This window comes from Carya illinoinensis, chromosome 10 (genome assembly GCF_018687715.1).
Source record: "Carya illinoinensis cultivar Pawnee chromosome 10, C.illinoinensisPawnee_v1, whole genome shotgun sequence".
In the NCBI taxonomy this organism is placed as follows: Eukaryota; Viridiplantae; Streptophyta; class Magnoliopsida; order Fagales; family Juglandaceae; genus Carya; species Carya illinoinensis.
In genome coordinates, this window is record NC_056761.1 from 28,075,950 (window position 1) to 28,093,844 (window position 17,895).

General features: G+C 37.4%; 1 protein-coding gene across 1 annotated transcript; it reads left to right on the forward strand.

The window, feature by feature from the left end:
• Window positions 1-16,803: 16,803 nt before the first annotated feature.
• LOC122278736 (ethylene-responsive transcription factor ERN1-like) lies at window positions 16,804-17,641 on the forward strand. The gene has a single exon (XM_043088920.1). The coding sequence runs from the start codon at window positions 16,832-16,834 to the stop codon at window positions 17,639-17,641; it is 810 nt and encodes a 269-aa protein (XP_042944854.1). The 5' UTR covers window positions 16,804-16,831.
• Window positions 17,642-17,895: the final 254 nt, after the last annotated feature.

A 17,895-nucleotide genomic window follows, 5' to 3' on the forward strand; every position in this document is an offset into this window, starting at 1 on the left:
TTTGTGGTAGCCTGAATCTGCATGAATTGCTGAAGTGTATTGGCCATCTGAGTCATACTGTCATCTAGAGTCTTCTTTGCAGATGATGAAGGCTGAGAACTCTGTGCAGCTACATGAGGCTGAAATCCAGGAGGAGCTACATAAAGATAGCTCTGAGGATTCTGATATGGTGGATACTGGTGCTGAGGAGCACCCTGATTAAATGGCTGCTGCTGAGGTGGTGGGGACTGACCAGGCTGATCATTTCTCCATGAAAACTTTGGGTGATTCCTCCACCCCGGATTATATTATTGGAGAAAGGCTGATTCTGTGCTCTATTAACCCAGTTAGCTGATTGCATCTACTCAGACCCACCTTCTTGAAATACTGGCATAATTGGGCAGTCTTGGGTCTTATGGTTTGAATCAGCACATATAGAACATGCCTCTACTACTTTCATAGCCTTCACTTTTTCCATTTTCATGACCTCCAGTCTTCTAGTCAATGCAACTATTCGGGCTTAAACATCAGTGTCTTCCTTAAGCTCATATCTACCCCCTCCAGAAATAGCCCTCAGTGGATATGCTGCTAATGGAACTCGATCAGTACAAGTGTTCCACTGTTGTGCGCTCTCAGCAATGTAGTCAAAAAATGATAGTGCTTCATCAGGTTCCTTGCTGAAGAACTCCCCATTGCACATTGTCTGAACAAACTGCTTGCATTCTGGAGTGAGACCAGTGTAAAAATAGCTCACCAACCTCCAAGATTCAAAACCATGATGTGGACAAATATTCACCAAATCTTTAAATTTTTCCCAACAGGCCTGAAAGGTCTCATCAGGTCTCTGATTGAACTGGCTGATTTGCTCTTGCAAAAACTAAGTTCTCTGAAAAGGAAAAAAATTTTGTAAGAATTCACGCTGCATATCAGACCAACTAGAAATATAATTAGGCCTCAAAGAATTAAACCAAATCTTCGCTTTATCCTTTAAAGAGAAAGGAAACAAATGAAGTCTAATGAATTCATCAGTAACAGCCCTAGTGATAAAAGTAGTGCAAGCCAACTCAAAATCTGTCAAGTGCTGGTAAGGACTCTCAGAATCCATCTCGTGGAACTGAGGTATCATTGACATCATGCCATGCTTAATAGAGAAATTAGGTGCATTTTCAGGTAAAACAATGCATGAAGGTGTAGTGGTGCGAGTGGGTTGCAAATAATCCTTAAGAGTGCGTGGTGCAGGTGCAGCCATGTTTTCTGGTTCAATTTCAATTTCCTCACCTGACTCACTAACAGAAAAGACATAAGAGCTATCTATCTCCAAACTGTGTATACTACTCTCAACACTCGATGTGACTCTAAGCAACCTATTTGAACTGTCCCTCACCCATGACATGAAACATCAGTTTAAAAAGCATAACAAAAGTAACGAGTTTAAATTTAAGCTAAAATACTTTCCCCGGCAACGGCGCCAAAAACTTGACTCACTCAAAAATGAGTAGCACTAAAGCTATCCCAAGTGCAGGAGGATATCGTGTAATAATTAGGAATAAATTTCTAGATCGTCTCCTCAGGGAAAGTTACTTCAAAATCAAACTCGTTGAAAAGGGTGAAAAACTTCACAAAGAGAAAATAAAATGATGGTATGTGCAATGGATGGAAAAAGGTACTAGTCATGGACTAGATTCATGTTTTTAGATTTTGATTGTCAGATTGGAATGTAAAGGACTAATAGATTAAAGTTGTCAGAAATTAATAAAACTAAATTAAGAATTACACTAAATTAGGAAGTAATTGACAAAACATGCACTGAAAATTGAAAAACCCCAAAATCAATGTTCTAGGGTTCATCATTGTATTCAAATCAAAAATTCTCAAATTAAACCACCGTAATTGTAATCACTATTAAAATGAAAGCTTAACGAAACAATAAAAATAAATAACATGAATTAAATGAATAACAAATAAATTACTCAAACGTCTAAATCAAAATTCTCCAAAATAATTCAGAAACTCAAAACTGAAATGAAATAGCAAGTAGGGAATTGAAAAGATCAAGCCAATTGAATGGAGATGAAGATTCGAAGCGGTGGAGGAGGCTAAGCTGCAGTGGCAATTGGACCCCTCAAGGAGTTCTTCAATCTGCTGCAGTGTGTGTGAATGATCTAGTGGAAATTGTGTAGCTGCATGAATGATCGATTGTATGAATCCTCCTCTCCGAATTTGAATGAAAATCAATGGAAAATAATGAATTCTAAGTGTTTCTCTACTCAAAACCGAGTTTTCCCAGGCCAAGAGTCGGCCATAAGATGTAAAAAATCATTTATATACTCTGACGGCGAAATAAACCCTGATCTGTAAAATACGATATTCGCTCGAGCGGAGTGTATAGCGAACATCGAGCGTTCGACTCTGCCTAAGTTCGCTCGAGTGGCCTATCGAGCGAACATCGAGCATTCGACTCTGCCTAAGTTCTCTCGAGCGGCCTGTCGAGCGAACATCGAGCGTTCAACTTTGCCTAAATTCTCTCCAGCAGCCAAATGCCTCCGCTCGAGCGATCTTTTTTCCCGCAACTCGCTCGAACCCACTGTCGAGCAGAAGTCGAGCGTTTGAATCTGCCTGACTTCGCTCGAGCGGCCAGAAGCCGCCGCTCGAGCGATATGTACCATAATCCATATTAATCAACAGTTGATAAAATTAGAGCAGAAATTCATGCTTTTAATCAATTAAAATCACAACTTTGATTTATTCGTTTTTTCATATAAAACCAATGATAAAGTAATGAAAGAATTAATATATATTGGTTCCAAAAGTATTAAAAATGCAATAATTCAGCTCAATCACATGTTTTAAAAGATGCCAAGCGGATTTTTAAAGCAAGTCAAGTATTTTAAAACTTAGGAATATTTTTAATGTCCTGGAAATATGTATATGGGATATTTCCAGCGTTATTAGACTAAACTTAATTTATAAATACCACAATTATAATATTTTTGAAGGGCTTCAAAAATATTATAATTGTGAAAATTTATTTAATTTAAATGATTTTACTCAATTAAAAATATTATGAGATTTAAATTATGTTGAAAACTCTAAATTAATTTAAATGGTTTTATTCTCTTCAAGTGATTAACAAGACTTCATCATTTTAATTAATGATGAAAGAGTATTATTTTGTGAACTTTAGTTTATAAAATAATATTCTATCTTAATTCTTCTCAATGTTTTTAAATTAAATAAATACTTACGCATTTTCAAATCAGTACTTAAATTCACCGTTAGATCGTTTTAAAGATCCCAAGACGAAGGACCTGGATTAAATACCCAAGCCCCTAGTTTTTTCCCTTCACTTTTTCCTTTCCTCTCTCTCTCCTCTCCCTCTCTCTTCCAGCCCGTCGATAGCCTCTCTATCCTCTCCACCATGGCCTTTTTCTCCTCCCAGCTCAGCCATTGCTGACCACCTTTAGTCACCTCCACCACCGGCAACTCCCCCTCACGCCGACGAGTCCAACCTCATCGGTGGTGAGTCACACGGTAGCCTCCCTCTCCTCTTACGGCAGCTTGACCAAATGGATTTCAAACACCATTTCTCTCACCTTACGCTGCTGTATGTAGCCAACAGAGTCACCAAGCACCTCCACCGACACCTCAAGCTCAGGGGTTCACCTTCATGGCCTAATTTCCCTACAACTCTCTCCTTCTCACTCTCCATCACACAAAGCCTTCACACAGGTTTACCACCCTTGCACCGCGGTACAAGGCTACCCACACCACCACCACTGGCCTCCCCTAACCACCACAACCTTCCCTAGCCATTCCCACGCCCCACCTAAGTCCCCACCTCTCTCACTCTCCCCCACTCTCTCACGGCCTCTCCTTCGCCTCGCGACCAGATCTACCACCGTGGACCATCGTAAAGCCACCACACCTCCCTCAAGTCCTCCATAGCTAGCCTTAACCCCTAGCCTTGAAACCCACGAATTTCCCAATTTAGCCATACACGACCTAAATTCCTCCACGAGCCGTCATGCCTCCACCGTGTGCCACCTCGGCACCACCATTAGGTCACCACTCTAAGACTATGACCAAACCCTCCTCGCTCAGATCCACCCCTGTAGCTACCTTCAACGGCCTAAATAGCCACCATATGAGGTTTAACGATCACTTACGACTCTTTCAACGCCTTTGACTGTGGCTGGTAGCGAGCAACACACGAATTATCCCATCAATGGTATAACCCTCTATTCCTCGTTATTTATATTAAATGTTAATTGATATGTGACACCCCCCAGATTTCGCTTGGGATTGAATGGACATCTGAAGCATCAGAACTTGCAACACAAGCTTACCTGCTCCCGTTCATGACATATAAAATGCAATATTCTTAACATACATCTAGCATTATGCAATATTCGCAATGGATAATTTTTTTTTTTTGAGCAATACTATGCACGAAACTTATAATATCTCAAATAGTTAAATCATAATCCAAGCATACTTAACAAAATAAACATCCACGATTTCAGTACGAGTTTCAGAAGACTGTAATCTCAAAAACATGGGAGGCCAGACTCCATATTTACATTACCAAAATACACTATTGAGGAAGTTCATCGAGTAACTCGTGTAACTCGACTAACAAGGCCAGAATACTATGCAAAAACTAACTATGGAAGCTATAAGCTCTGCATTGTGTCTGTGGCATCTAGTCAACCTCCTTCAGTCTACCAATGTCTGCTCCCTGCTCTGATCCTGACACACCACCTACCATTCGGGGGGAATGGTAGTTGAGACTACTACGGTGAGATTTGATTACAAATCTCATTAAGTTAACAGGCAACTCCCACACAGGTTAAAGATGCATGCATGGCAGTAAAAGCATGAATGCATAATTAAAGTCATAAGTAAGCATAGCATAACTTGACATATAATATGGCATAACTGACATAACCTGAAATGAAATGTAAACTGAACATGACTTCACATAACATGAACTTAAACTTAAAATATAACATGGGCTAGCAACATAACATAAACGTGAACTTGAAACATAACATGGACTTGAATCATAGCATGAACATGAACATACATAACATAAACATGAACTTGAATTTAACATAAACCTGAGTATAACATGACATAAATGTGAACTTGAGGCATAATGTAAACATGAACATAACATAACATGAACTTGAATTTGAACATAACATGTATGTGAATATAGCATGACATGAATATGAACTTGAAACATAACGTGAACATCAATATAACATAACATAAACATGAGCTTGAACATAACATAAACGTAAACATAACATGATATAACATGAACTTGAAACTTAACGTGAATATGAACATAACATGTACGTGAACATAACATAACATAACATGAACTTGATCTAAAACTTATTCTTATCTCATGGGGTCTCCATGATTGTTTATTCTTATTTCATAGGGTTACCATGATTGTTTATTCTTAACTTCTTGACATGAACTTGGAATCTTGTTTAATAGACTTAATTAATAACATGACCATATGGGTGCTACATGGGTCCCCTCGAGCAATGTGTCCCTACCGATTACTGCATCACAACACAGGTATCTACACTAGCTGTGAGTGCGTTAATACGTACTCCACAGTTGTTGTGGCCCCATACTTCAGGCTCCACAGTTATTGTGGTCCCATGAATTATTTGTGCCACACTTGCTATAAATACACATCAAATAAAATATGGCTCCATTGGCGTTAGTGCTCAGCGCGCTCCGCTGACCAGCTAGTTAGGCCCCATTCACAACCTGTTGACTGTACTTCATCAACCCAGGGAATTTCATACCTATTTAAATACTCCAGCGTGAACAAAGGAGTTCCACTAGGATATTACCCCATCCTAGCACTTAGGGTCGTGATTGACATGAATAACTTAGCATGAACGTGATCTGAAACTTGACTTAACATAAACTTGATCTGACTTCTTTACTTAACATGACATTCTTGCAATGGTAAATATTACATGATATGAGATACATATAACATATGACATACTTATAACATATAGCAATATGTGACAGAATAGATTGTGTAATAGATAAATATTCATGAAAGAATAAATCATGCGTAACAGACAAACATGTAATGACGTGGCATGGCATGGCATATATGATAACATACATACATAATTATAGTTTCATTACCCATCATACATACACAGTAAACTAATTGTAAGTTAAAAGCTAACTTACCTCGATTGTCGCGTTCTACAAGAATAAAGTGCGAAACACGAAAAACTGTAAGAAGGTATTTTAAAAGTTAAACATTTAATTACTAACAATTATAAACATGAAAACAAGCTAACTTATAGTAAAATTATCATTTTACCCTCTATATGTGGAAAAATGATCATTTTACCTCTAACTTAAAGATTTGACATTCTAATTCCAAAAATTTTCAAAATTTACATTCCTCATGTAAATTTTGTCCTAAATTCAAATATCAACTTAGAAAAATTTAAAGCAAATTACAACTATGAAAAACACACTATGGCCGAAACATCCATAGGCCATTTCTCTTGATTTTGTTGCAATTCCTTCAAACTTCAAAACTCATGCTTAAGCCAAAATTTTGCAACAAGGATCTTCATATCCTAAGTTTAAAACCATATTTAAAACATCCATTTAGAAAAACCCAATAATCAACACCAAACTTTTTTGTAAAAAGATCCAAACACTTGAATCACAAGTTTTGACCCTAAATCAAAACATCTCCAAGATTTCCAAAAATCAAATCTTACTTCTAACATATTCACAAAATCATCCTAAGATCAATCATGCTTTAAATGATCAAACAAAAGTCACCAAAATCACAAAATAACACTTGGAGTTTTTGGTTTTACACTTAGTCCAAAAATAAAAACTTTTTCCTCATCTAGTTTTGATAAATATCTTCATCAATGGCTTAAGAAGTTGAGATCTTCGAAATAAAGCATCACATGGTTTAAAAATGTGTCTTAAAGAAGATCCAATCATCAAACTTAAAATCACATGGCTAAAACTCAATAAAACATGCATCTAACCCAAAAACATCAAATCTTAGGCCTAACCAAAATCATCTTGCATAGAAAAATCATATCTTTAAAATTAACATGAAAATAAGAGACTTAGGATAATCATATAAAAATATCAAAGCCTTTATACTAAGATCAAACCTTGAAATATTCAAACTTTCTCCAAATAAAAACTGTTTTTTCACTTCCAGTTTTCAAGTTTCTAGATCTAGGAAACTCTATCATCAAAAACTTTATTCATGCAACAAAACCTTAATTAACACTCTTAAACATGTTCTAAAAACACTCCATAAAATTTTTGGACCAAGATATGTCCATTAGCTTGGTCAAAAACTCCAAAACATAACATATTCTCTAGTTTCACACCCAGAATGACCTTTCCATGGTTAAAAATACTTTTGACCAACCAATGACCATGTAATGATATGAATAATATATATATGGAAAATATACTCAAAGAGGAACAACTTTTATGAAGGAGTCATCGTGTGAAAATACTTACAAATGGGCGAAAAACTCCATGCAAAAATACCCAGAAATCTGCTCAGGAGAGCTCTTTTGGGTTTCTCTCTAAGAACGGTTTGAAGAAGTGATTAAAGGGAAAGAAGTGTATCTTGCACGACTCTATACTTCTGGAGGGGGAAGATATGGACTTGAATGACCATTGATTGAAGGTTGCTATGTGACATAAAGTGGAGAATAGTGAGGGAAAAGGACTGTCTGCAGAAGCTGTAAGGTATAGAGGTTGATGGGGTGGGTTTCTCCATCTCATCAAGGCACTATTGGGTGCAGCCAAGGGTAGTGGATGGTCTACCATGTGAGGGAAGAAGTTTCTTCAAGAAAATTTTCCAAGGTGGCCAAATTCGTGAGCCTTGGTGGGCCTCAACCAAGTGGGCTTCAATTTAGGGTTTAAAGGGGGTTTGGTTAGGGTTTGAGATGCTATCAAGTCCAAATCCAATTTTTCTTGGCCCAATCAAATTTCCAAGGTTTAAAAGGTTGGATAATGATGTCATTACAAGGATTTTAGAAATTAATAGCATGTGGAAGTGATTTAATCAAGTGATTAAACACAATGCTAGAAATTGGATCGAAAAGGGTTTGAAGGCCAATTTAGGGTTTGGGGAAACCGTTTAGGGTTTTGGTTTCAACCAAGCTTTTGGGGTTTCAATTGGATTCTAACCATTTAGGGTTCACTAGGGTTGAAACCCTATTTGATCTGGCTCAAATTGGTTGATCAGATGAAAAAGCTTTTGCTTAGGTGGCATGATTTTACACCTTGATTTCCTTCACAAATCCATCTAATGATTCCTCTTCATGCCAAGTGTCTAATACTATTTACTATGTGTGGCTAAGATCTTGCCAAGTGTCCAAATAAAACTTCACTTAGTACACTTATCGAGATTACTATTCACTGTGATTTTGAAAACACTACACTTAGTACACTTATCAAGGTTACTATTCACTCCAAAAAAATGCGTAATAAACTTAGTACTGAAAAATCCTAAATATTCATATTAATCTACAATGAAAATATTTTACCAAAACTCTACCCCAAAATCCCCCTATAAATAAATTCACAGTTTCGAATAACCATTTCGTCCGAAATTATGAAAATTGATTATTGCGCTATAAAATCCTAAATATTTGATTGAGTCTAGTGGCGTAAACTATAACATATTCTGACACTTCTAACTACCTCAAACAATTAAAATTGTATTTCTAGCACCATAGTGAGTGATAACACTGATTATGTTAACAAACTAAAACCTTTGCAATTAGTCAATTCTTGAAAATTTACGGAGTTTTCACGAGGTTCCTAAAGTCTAGAAATTCTACCATTGAATTTCTAGCAGGCTATTACATGATAGGTTGTGGACAGTGTTGTTAGTATTGTGGAGTTCAGCTCTATAGTGAAGTGTTGGGCATAATTGTGTAGTGTTGTGGACTATGTCGTGAAGTATGGGAGTGAAGTGTGTGCTGTAGTTGTGATGCGGCATGGTGTGTGAAGGGGGTACACGTGAAGTGTATTCCTTGTAGTGTGACAATGCACTGTGTAGCGTGCATCGTAGTGACGTGGCATAGTGTGAATGGAAGAGAGTTCACGTAAAGTGTACCATGTGCAGCGTCATGATGGTGTCGCAAAGGTTGGGATGGCGTAGTTGAGGAGCATAGTGCATGTTGTGTAGCTTTGAGAACTATGTAACGGTCTCCAAAAATAACTGTGATGCGGCCTGTAGTTTGAGGTGACAGGTGTCACCTTGTAGTTGACTTATGGCTTAGAGTATGTGTGAAGTGATGGGATAGTGTAAGAGTAGCGCAGTGGAAGCATGACGGGGGTCATGACGTAACTCAGGATTTATCTCGAGCTACGTGACGTGACTGAGACGTAGTGGTGAATGAAGTCCTATCATGTCAAGTGTTGGGATAAACTTGTAAAGGGGCTGGAAAGTAGGAAGGTCCTGCTGACCGGGTTTGAGTAGAAGTTAATATCGGAGTATGGAGCTTGTTTATACAAGTGGGCGTTCAGCAAACTATAAGTTGATCTCAGGTGATAAAGGGTAAGGTACATGTGTATCTGGTGAAACATGTGTACCAGACGGATTTACCATATATAATAGGTAATCTGTCCTAAACATGGTTGCACTATGTTTAAGCCTCATAGTTGGCTTAAAGTTATGTGGCATGCATGGGTCAGAATGAGGATTGAGTATGAGCTAGAATGCATAAAGGTAGTAATGGGTATGTTGTCTAGGATTGGGATGCGTGACTTAGTCAGCCTGAGTCATGCATCGTAATGTGGTTGATAGAAGAGTAAGACGAAAGTTTTAGTGTCTTAACCCTAAGGTGGATCACGGAGGTTCACTTTAAAGGATAAGACCTCGAAGTAGGGTGTTGGATTTGGAAAAGCTGACCCAAGTGGGTCCCAGAGAGAGGAAACGTGATGAGGAAGACGTAGAAGATGGAAGTAGTGACGGTAAATGGACTCTGAAGGTTTTAGCATAGTAAATGGCAGGTAAGAACACAGGGATGGATGGAGAGTGTTCCAAGTGAGGTGTAGTTCTATTTTTAGTATAGTTGCTTATGTACTAGATAGAGAATGTCATTGAGGTTTTGTGTATGCATGTAGGTTACCATCTAACACACACATGAATGGACTGCATTTAATGAGTATGGCATGAAGTCCAAGTAAATATTATGTTCATACTCTTCTAGAGTTTTCTAAAAAAATGAAAATGAAAATGAAATGCTTTTCCCTTAGGAAATGACACGAAACATGTTGTACGAAAGAACGCTAAGTATAAGTTTTCAAGCATAAATATGTAACAGCCTTCCTTGGCAACCTCTTTTTACGCACCCCAAGTATGTAAGTGTATGCATGTGAATGTATGTTATACGTAGTAAGTACTGGATGTATTTTCAAGAAATGAAATGGGAGGCTTAGGCCTTATGCTTTAAATGACGTGAAGAAAGAGTTTTAAATGTCCTTATGAACTAATGCTTTAAAGGATGCATGATGTTTTAAATGATGCCATGAAAGATGACATTTAAGCTCATGCTTTTAAATGACTTTTATGAATGAACAGACTAAAGGACTGAAAGAACTGAAATGAATGAAAGGAATGAATATTTAATGTATGAAAACACGTAACGGCCATGGCTGAATGAACAGATGAAGGTACAGAAGGACTGGACTGGGCAGATTGCAATGCCAGGTAAGTAATACTAGTAGGGCACCCAATGCAACACCATAACGGAATGGATTCCCAACCCGTGGCCACGGGCAGAATCAAGGTTCAAAAGACCGCTAACCCTCACACATAAGGCGTAACAGTATGCAACGGCCAATGAAAGTGATAAGAAAAAATGTATGCATGTTAAGAAAGAATGCATATATGCTAAGACTCTTTAAGAAATGAAGGCAACGAGGTGTGGGAAATTGTTCACAAGAAGAAAACCCTTTTTTAAAAAAAAAAACCCCACCTCACAATATTTTAAACTAAATTGAATGTCTATGTATGATATGGAGTGAAGAATGCATAACTGAAAACTTATATTATTATATTTTAACTGTATGAAGTAATGATTATAAGTCATCGACTCATTTTAGTTTTTATGTGTGCCCTCCCAAGGACAGATGAGCATGACGCGTCAGGATGAACACGACCCAAGGGAAAGAGCACGAAAGCCTAGGCACAATATTTTATACAAGAGACTTTAATTTATAAAATTTAATATTTTTCGCTATAACCCTTTAAATTAATAAATAAGTTTTATTTATAAACATGGAGTCTTTTGTATCCTATCATGAAAGGAAAATAAATTTCAAAATGAACGGTAAGGACCCACCACAAGAGCGGGTGTTACAGACAACCAATTTGAGTTGGACTCGATTAAAGAGTTCTAACGTGAAGATGACTTGTGGACTTGTATCCCTGTTGGAATAGATGCCGACAAGTTCGAATTTGAGTTGGACTCAGTCACAATCATTCAATAAGAGAGTTCGAATTTAGAAACATGATTTAGTAGTTCATTTAATGTAAGATTGATAGTGACTGAGACTGCATAAGAGATTTCAATCAATGATGATTTTAAATTGAAATAAATTTCTAATGGCCAATCTTTAAATTCTAAAAAGAGTCTAACTTGTTCAATAAATAATAAATGAGATTTAACCTAGTTATTGAGCTTACTTAAAACTGATAATCAACCTCAATAATTTATAACTCGTGGGCTTATACAATATAACTCATTAGATATAATTTAGACCCAATAAAAATTATTAGGGAGTTGCTAAAGACACAAAGGGATCCCACATACTAATGTGGCACAATATTAGTGTGCCCTGTGTCCATTTTCCCAAGCCCCTCTTTCCCCACTTTCCCTCTCTCTCTCCCTCCCCGTGCACCCACCACCACCAGTGGCCATTCCCCCCTCACCCGCTCTCCCTCTTCCCCTCGCTGCTCTCCCTTCCCATCTCCCTCCTCCCTTTCTCTTCCAGCATGCAACCACAACCTGTCACCGTTGTCGTCCCTGTTGCCCACAACCCATCGCCAACAAACCGCTGCCCATCTTTCTGTCTATTTCTCCTCCCTTTCTCTTCCAATTGACGAGCAGTGTAGGTCTCGAGTTGCCACTACCCATCTTCCTCCTCTCTTTCTCGGGTCACCTGATGGGCCCCTAGGCAGACTAAGTCTTAAGAATCAATTACAAGATTAAGAGCCACGAAAATCAAGGAAGCAATACAAGGATTTGTGCAATCTAATTGGGATGAAGCTAGCAGGAGCCCAACACTCATAATGAGCTTGAGAGAAGAAGATCCAGTTTTGATCCATTTGATCCAAGTTATGGAAGACACGACTTGAGCATATTGTTATTGAAGGCCATGGACTTATTTATTTCATTAAAATGACTTATTTTATTAGTCATATGAATTAATCTAGAATAAATGGACTTGGGGGATGTCCAACCCACACGTCTTATTTCTAATGAAGTAGAGTTTTTGGGAATGACTTGTATTTTGGCCAAAGGCTTATCTGGAAAGTTATTATTTTATTTAAACTAGGGTTTTAGAAGTACTGTAGCGCGGCACTGTTCACTAGGGGTTTTAGGGATTGTTTATTTAAACCACTTGTAACCTCATTTGAGCATGTTAGACATTATTGAATTTTGATTGGTGAGTGGAGTTTACTACTCTTGTTCTTGATTGAACTTCTGACCTTATCAAAAGTAAATCACAACTTTTGTAGCGTTCCTCCTTATAATCTGGGTTCTTGAGACGGATTCTTCAACGGGTCTAGACTTTGATATAATCTAGGTTCTTAAAACAGGTTCTCAACGGGTCTAGATTCTTCATTCATAGACTTGAGTTTGGCTTTCTTGGGTTTTTTTTCAATATTGTTGTTGGGTCTCAAAGCAAGTCGATTGGGGTTCACATCATCGTTGTCACCCATCTCCCCCCTCACCACCTCCACAACTCGTCGACGACCACCACTCTGGTCATGCCCTGATGTCTTCTACCCACAATGGGGTGTCTTCAACCACCATGGTCGCGCGCGGGGATGAGGCACCGGGGAGGGCAAGGGCGGACATGGGGAATGGGACGAAAAAAAAAATAGAGAAAACAAAAATAGAGCATGTGGGTGTGCCACATCAGTTTGTGAGATTCTTTGTGTGGGATCATTTTGTATCTATAGTGTTTTTCAAATTATTAATATCTCGACTTTAGAATTATTGGGCTAGATCATTACAGTTGCTCTCCTAGAAGTTCCCTCACAGTACACGTTGTTTGCCTGTTGCGTTCTTGTTTCTCTTATCTTAGTGTACTTGTTTATCTTTGCTCATGCATGTCCTAACTTACTTATTGTCCACCCAATTGCCTTTGCCCACTTCCAAACTTGTTTGACTTATGTATCGCCCGTTCATTCTTACTCACTCGATGTTAAACTCGCATCCCTTTAATCACCTTACCTTTTTCTGCCTAAAATGGAGCTTACTTCATTCATTCGTTACTCTTCTCATGAATCTTTCCCTGCCTTGGGTTGTGCTTCCCTAGGTATTTCTTCACCTCAACTTCTACTTGCTTGGACAGTTTGACAGGTCTTTTGGCTTCTTGTGCCCAAGATGACAAATCTCTTAGCCTCGTACATGGGGATGTTCTTATTTTCTAAGGGCGTAGTTCTCACATAAAGCATGAAGAATCCACCTTCGAAAATGGCATCTAGTGTGCAGATTAGGGCATATATAATGATGACAAATAGAAAATGGGACACGGGTTCACTTGCTTCAACCGAAGGGGAATATTAAAGAAACCCATTTGGAGCCATTCACAGAGGCTAAAAAATGGATTTTGGGAACGCAACACCTAATCCAAGAGCACCATCTCTTCATAAAACTGCATCCTAAGTAATGCAAAAATCCTCAATTTCCATGGTCATACACCTTTTCTATATCCAATTTGCGTCATATGCTTGTACTATGTGTTTGATTCTAGACTCTAAATATTCATTGACAATGAGTGCCGAGTCCAAAATTTGCCTCCCTTTTGACAAAGACATTTTGAAACATGAAATAATGTTCTCCGTCAACGTGATCATATAATTGGCAAGGACTTTGGATATAATCTTAGATATGATACTTTTTCTCTAAATCTTCATGTATATGTGAATACGAAAAACACACCGGCCTTTGTGTGTATTTACTGAAATTTTGTAATGCAAAACAAAAACCTTAAATGCCTAAAATTTTTACGGTAATAATTGCCATAAGAAGCGTTATAACAACGGCTTTTTGTTCTGTACCTTAAATTAAAATAAAAATAAAATAAATAAAATAAAATAAAATAAAAAGATGAAGAAGAAAGAAAGAAAGAAAAGAAAAACCAACGGCTCTTTGTTGTCAAAATATTTAACGGCTAGGTTGTTGGCCCAACGCTTTCTGTCGACTGAGACAAACAGTCTTACAATATTATGTTATTCTCGTCCAAGGTATAATATATATGAAATCAACCCTCATTTAGTAATGAAGGACGTTGGCTGGGGAACATCTGGTCTATATAGGATCGATTCATTGTATTGACCTTAAAATGGCATCGTCACGCAGGGCCTTTCCTTTTCTTATTGTTTGTGCACATGTTAGTTCGGAGTATTTTACGATTAGGAAGTACTCCCGGCCACATAAAGTAGTCTCATGGTCGTGAGGATTTGAAAAATAGTACTTACTAACTTTATTTTTTATTTTTTGTAAAATGCTGTGTGTAACTAACCAACCTAGCTATGACGTCGTGTTTGATGCCCTGTTATGTTTCTCCATCATTCCTCAATTGTTTAAGGAACCTCATCATGTCACATTGCTCTCCATGGCCATTTCATCCGGCCAATGGCATGATCAAATGTACGTATTACGTACACTCTCACAAACGTATATATACTGTATTAAATGAATGCAGTCCTTCTCATGATGTGATCAATTTATTTTTAAAAATGCATTGCAGTCTTACAGTCTATAAGTCTTGCACACTCCCTTTAAAAACAATGGATATATAAATCTGAAATTTATATGAAAAAATCATTATTTTAGTGGACTCTTAACTTTTTTTCAAAATGAGTAAGCTGGGTTTGCACACCCTTAAATTGTATTTAACATTATTTTTATTTTTTATGTTTTTAAAAAATGTGTTGTTTGCATGATCAGTTTTAACTCTTAATAAAAGGCATTTTACTGTTATATTTTATGAAATTTTATTTCATAAGGTTAATATTCTAATATTATATCCTAGGCATTTTTTTAATATTAACATTATTTATTACTCATCCTTTTGGGATTTTTCTTTCTTCATTGGTCCTTAATACTTATATAGTAGGGGCCTTAAAGCATTGGCAATGACCAAGTCTAAAATTTGACTAAAATTAGAGTTTTTGGCTAAAATCAAAACTAATATAGATATTAATTCACATTGGACTAGCCATCCTAAAGTTAAAATAATAATATAATATTATATATTTTAATAATAATTTTTTTAATATTTTGCAAATACACTCTATACATTAATTAATAATTTAATTTTTACTTAAAATTATTATTTCTCAACTATTTTTTTCTTAACCTAATTATCTAACAAATATATTTGAGAATATTTTACTCATAAAATAATATTTGGAAGATAAATAGTAACTGGCCAAATTTGAAGAAACATATATATGAAAATACCGTAGCTCAAAAGCCATTGAGCTAATTGGCTATTCCAATGTAGATCGATTTTGACATAATTAACTATAATTTGACTTGTGCTCTTAGGCATTGGGTCTTTCATTTCTAGTAATCAAGCAGGCCATTGGTTATTGAGTGTGAACTGCCGCTTTGAGCATAGATTGTATAATTCTTGAAACAAAGCAAGAAGTCAGTCCTAGAGAAAATTTAAACGTTTGATTTCCATTCTTTCGTCAATAGTTTACAATCATGATCATTAGTTGAACTTTCTTCAATCAGATTAGCAACAAAATAGTTACAAATCAAGTTCTTTTGAAATAGAAACATTGTGAGGATGATAGCCAGAAGATTCTATTCCAAGCATCAAGTTTCGTTTGGAAATGAATGAGGTTAAAACCTTACGCAGAGTGCACGATAAGATATTCTTGTGCACTCTGTTGAATAAATATAAAAGTGGGAAGGTCATCCTCCATTGATTCAATCAATGTTTCCAACCCTTTAGTTTTTGGATTCATCTAGAGGGTTATTCTGACGCACTGCCTCCAAGTGGCAAGCTTTCGAGCCTCGATGACTTTCTGTGTCGTATGTTTGACCAGGCAAGAGAGAGAAGGGACAAGGACTAGGCATCTGCGACTCCCATTAGACCTCGGATAATTTATAGTCGTGCTTGTCTTTAACGTTGTCTTCTTCGAATAACCCTGTGCTGTTTCTATATTGACTTTAAACATCCTTATTACTCATGTTTAGGAGTATCTTTTTTCTTTCCGAAGCTGAAGATATATAGACAAGAGAGTATCAGAGCTAGGGTACTTATATTGGGGATAAAACAGGTAGGTGGTTGATTGATATTTTGTCCACACTATAAAGAAACTAAACAGATCATGACAAGTAGAAATAAAAAGACGAGGAAGAAGGATAAAAACATAAGGATAGAAAAACTTGCCAATGTCCCTATATATTAATACTCAATACTGAATCAGCTCCCCCACTATCTTTTAGAGCTAAAACAATTCCCCCTCCTTCTGTCTCTCTTGTTTAGATCGAAACCCTCTTGGTCAGCTTAATTAATTTTCTTGTAAAACATAGCGATGGAGATTCAATTCCACCAACACAAGCAGCACAAGAAGTCTGACATCTCAGGAATAAGCAAAGAGAGCAAGTTCAAGGGAAGAAGCAGAAGCAGAAGCAGCAGTAACACAAAAAAGTTTGTTGGGGTGAGACAAAGGCCATCTGGGAGATGGGTAGCTGAGATCAAAGACACAACACAAAACATAAGGATGTGGCTTGGCACATTTGAGACTGCGGAGGAGGCTGCCCGAGCTTATGATCAAGCCGCTTGCCTTCTTCGCGGATCCAACACTCGCACAAACTTCATTACCCATGTGTTCTCAGATTCTCCCCTCGCTTCTAGGATTAGGAATCTCCTAAACAACAAAAAAGGAGCCAATAAAGAACAACAGGTTGAATCCCCTACTCCCACAATTAGTACAACTAGTACTCGTCCTAGTTCTAGTACTGGTCGTAATTCCACTTCCTCGAGCAACGGTGATAACTCTGATCTTTCTAGAGGAAATACCCAGTTTTTTTATGATGCATATAAACCAAATTTGAGCAATTGCAGTGAAGAGTTTGCGTCTCAACAGTATCCTGCCACATGGGGTTTTGGACCTGGGTATGATCGATTTTTGTTCACTCAAGAAGCGGTGGATTTGCCAAAGAATGCAGCTTTGCATGATACCGCTGAGTTGGAGATATCGGAATTTGAAAGAATGAAAGTCGAAAGACAGATATCGGCTTCGCTCTATGCAGTGAATGGAGTGCACGAGTATATGGAAACTGTTCATGGCCCTACCGAAGCTCTCTGGGATCTTCCACCATTATGTTCATTGTTTTGCTAAATTTGGTGAATTTTAATGCCCTTTCATCCTTTCTTTCTGTTAACTTTTATATAAACCCAGAAACGGGTATATGATTGAGATTACAATGTCAACCCATTTTGTTTGCACCTTATGTCATTTTTTTTTTCCCTAGTTCGTTCCAAGCACTCTGCATTCATCGGGGGAAAAGAGAAGCCAGAATGTCAATTACACGTTAAGTAGCGGAAGGATTTAAAATTTGGCCAGGGCCAAGGGTAACTACAACTATCGCTGGG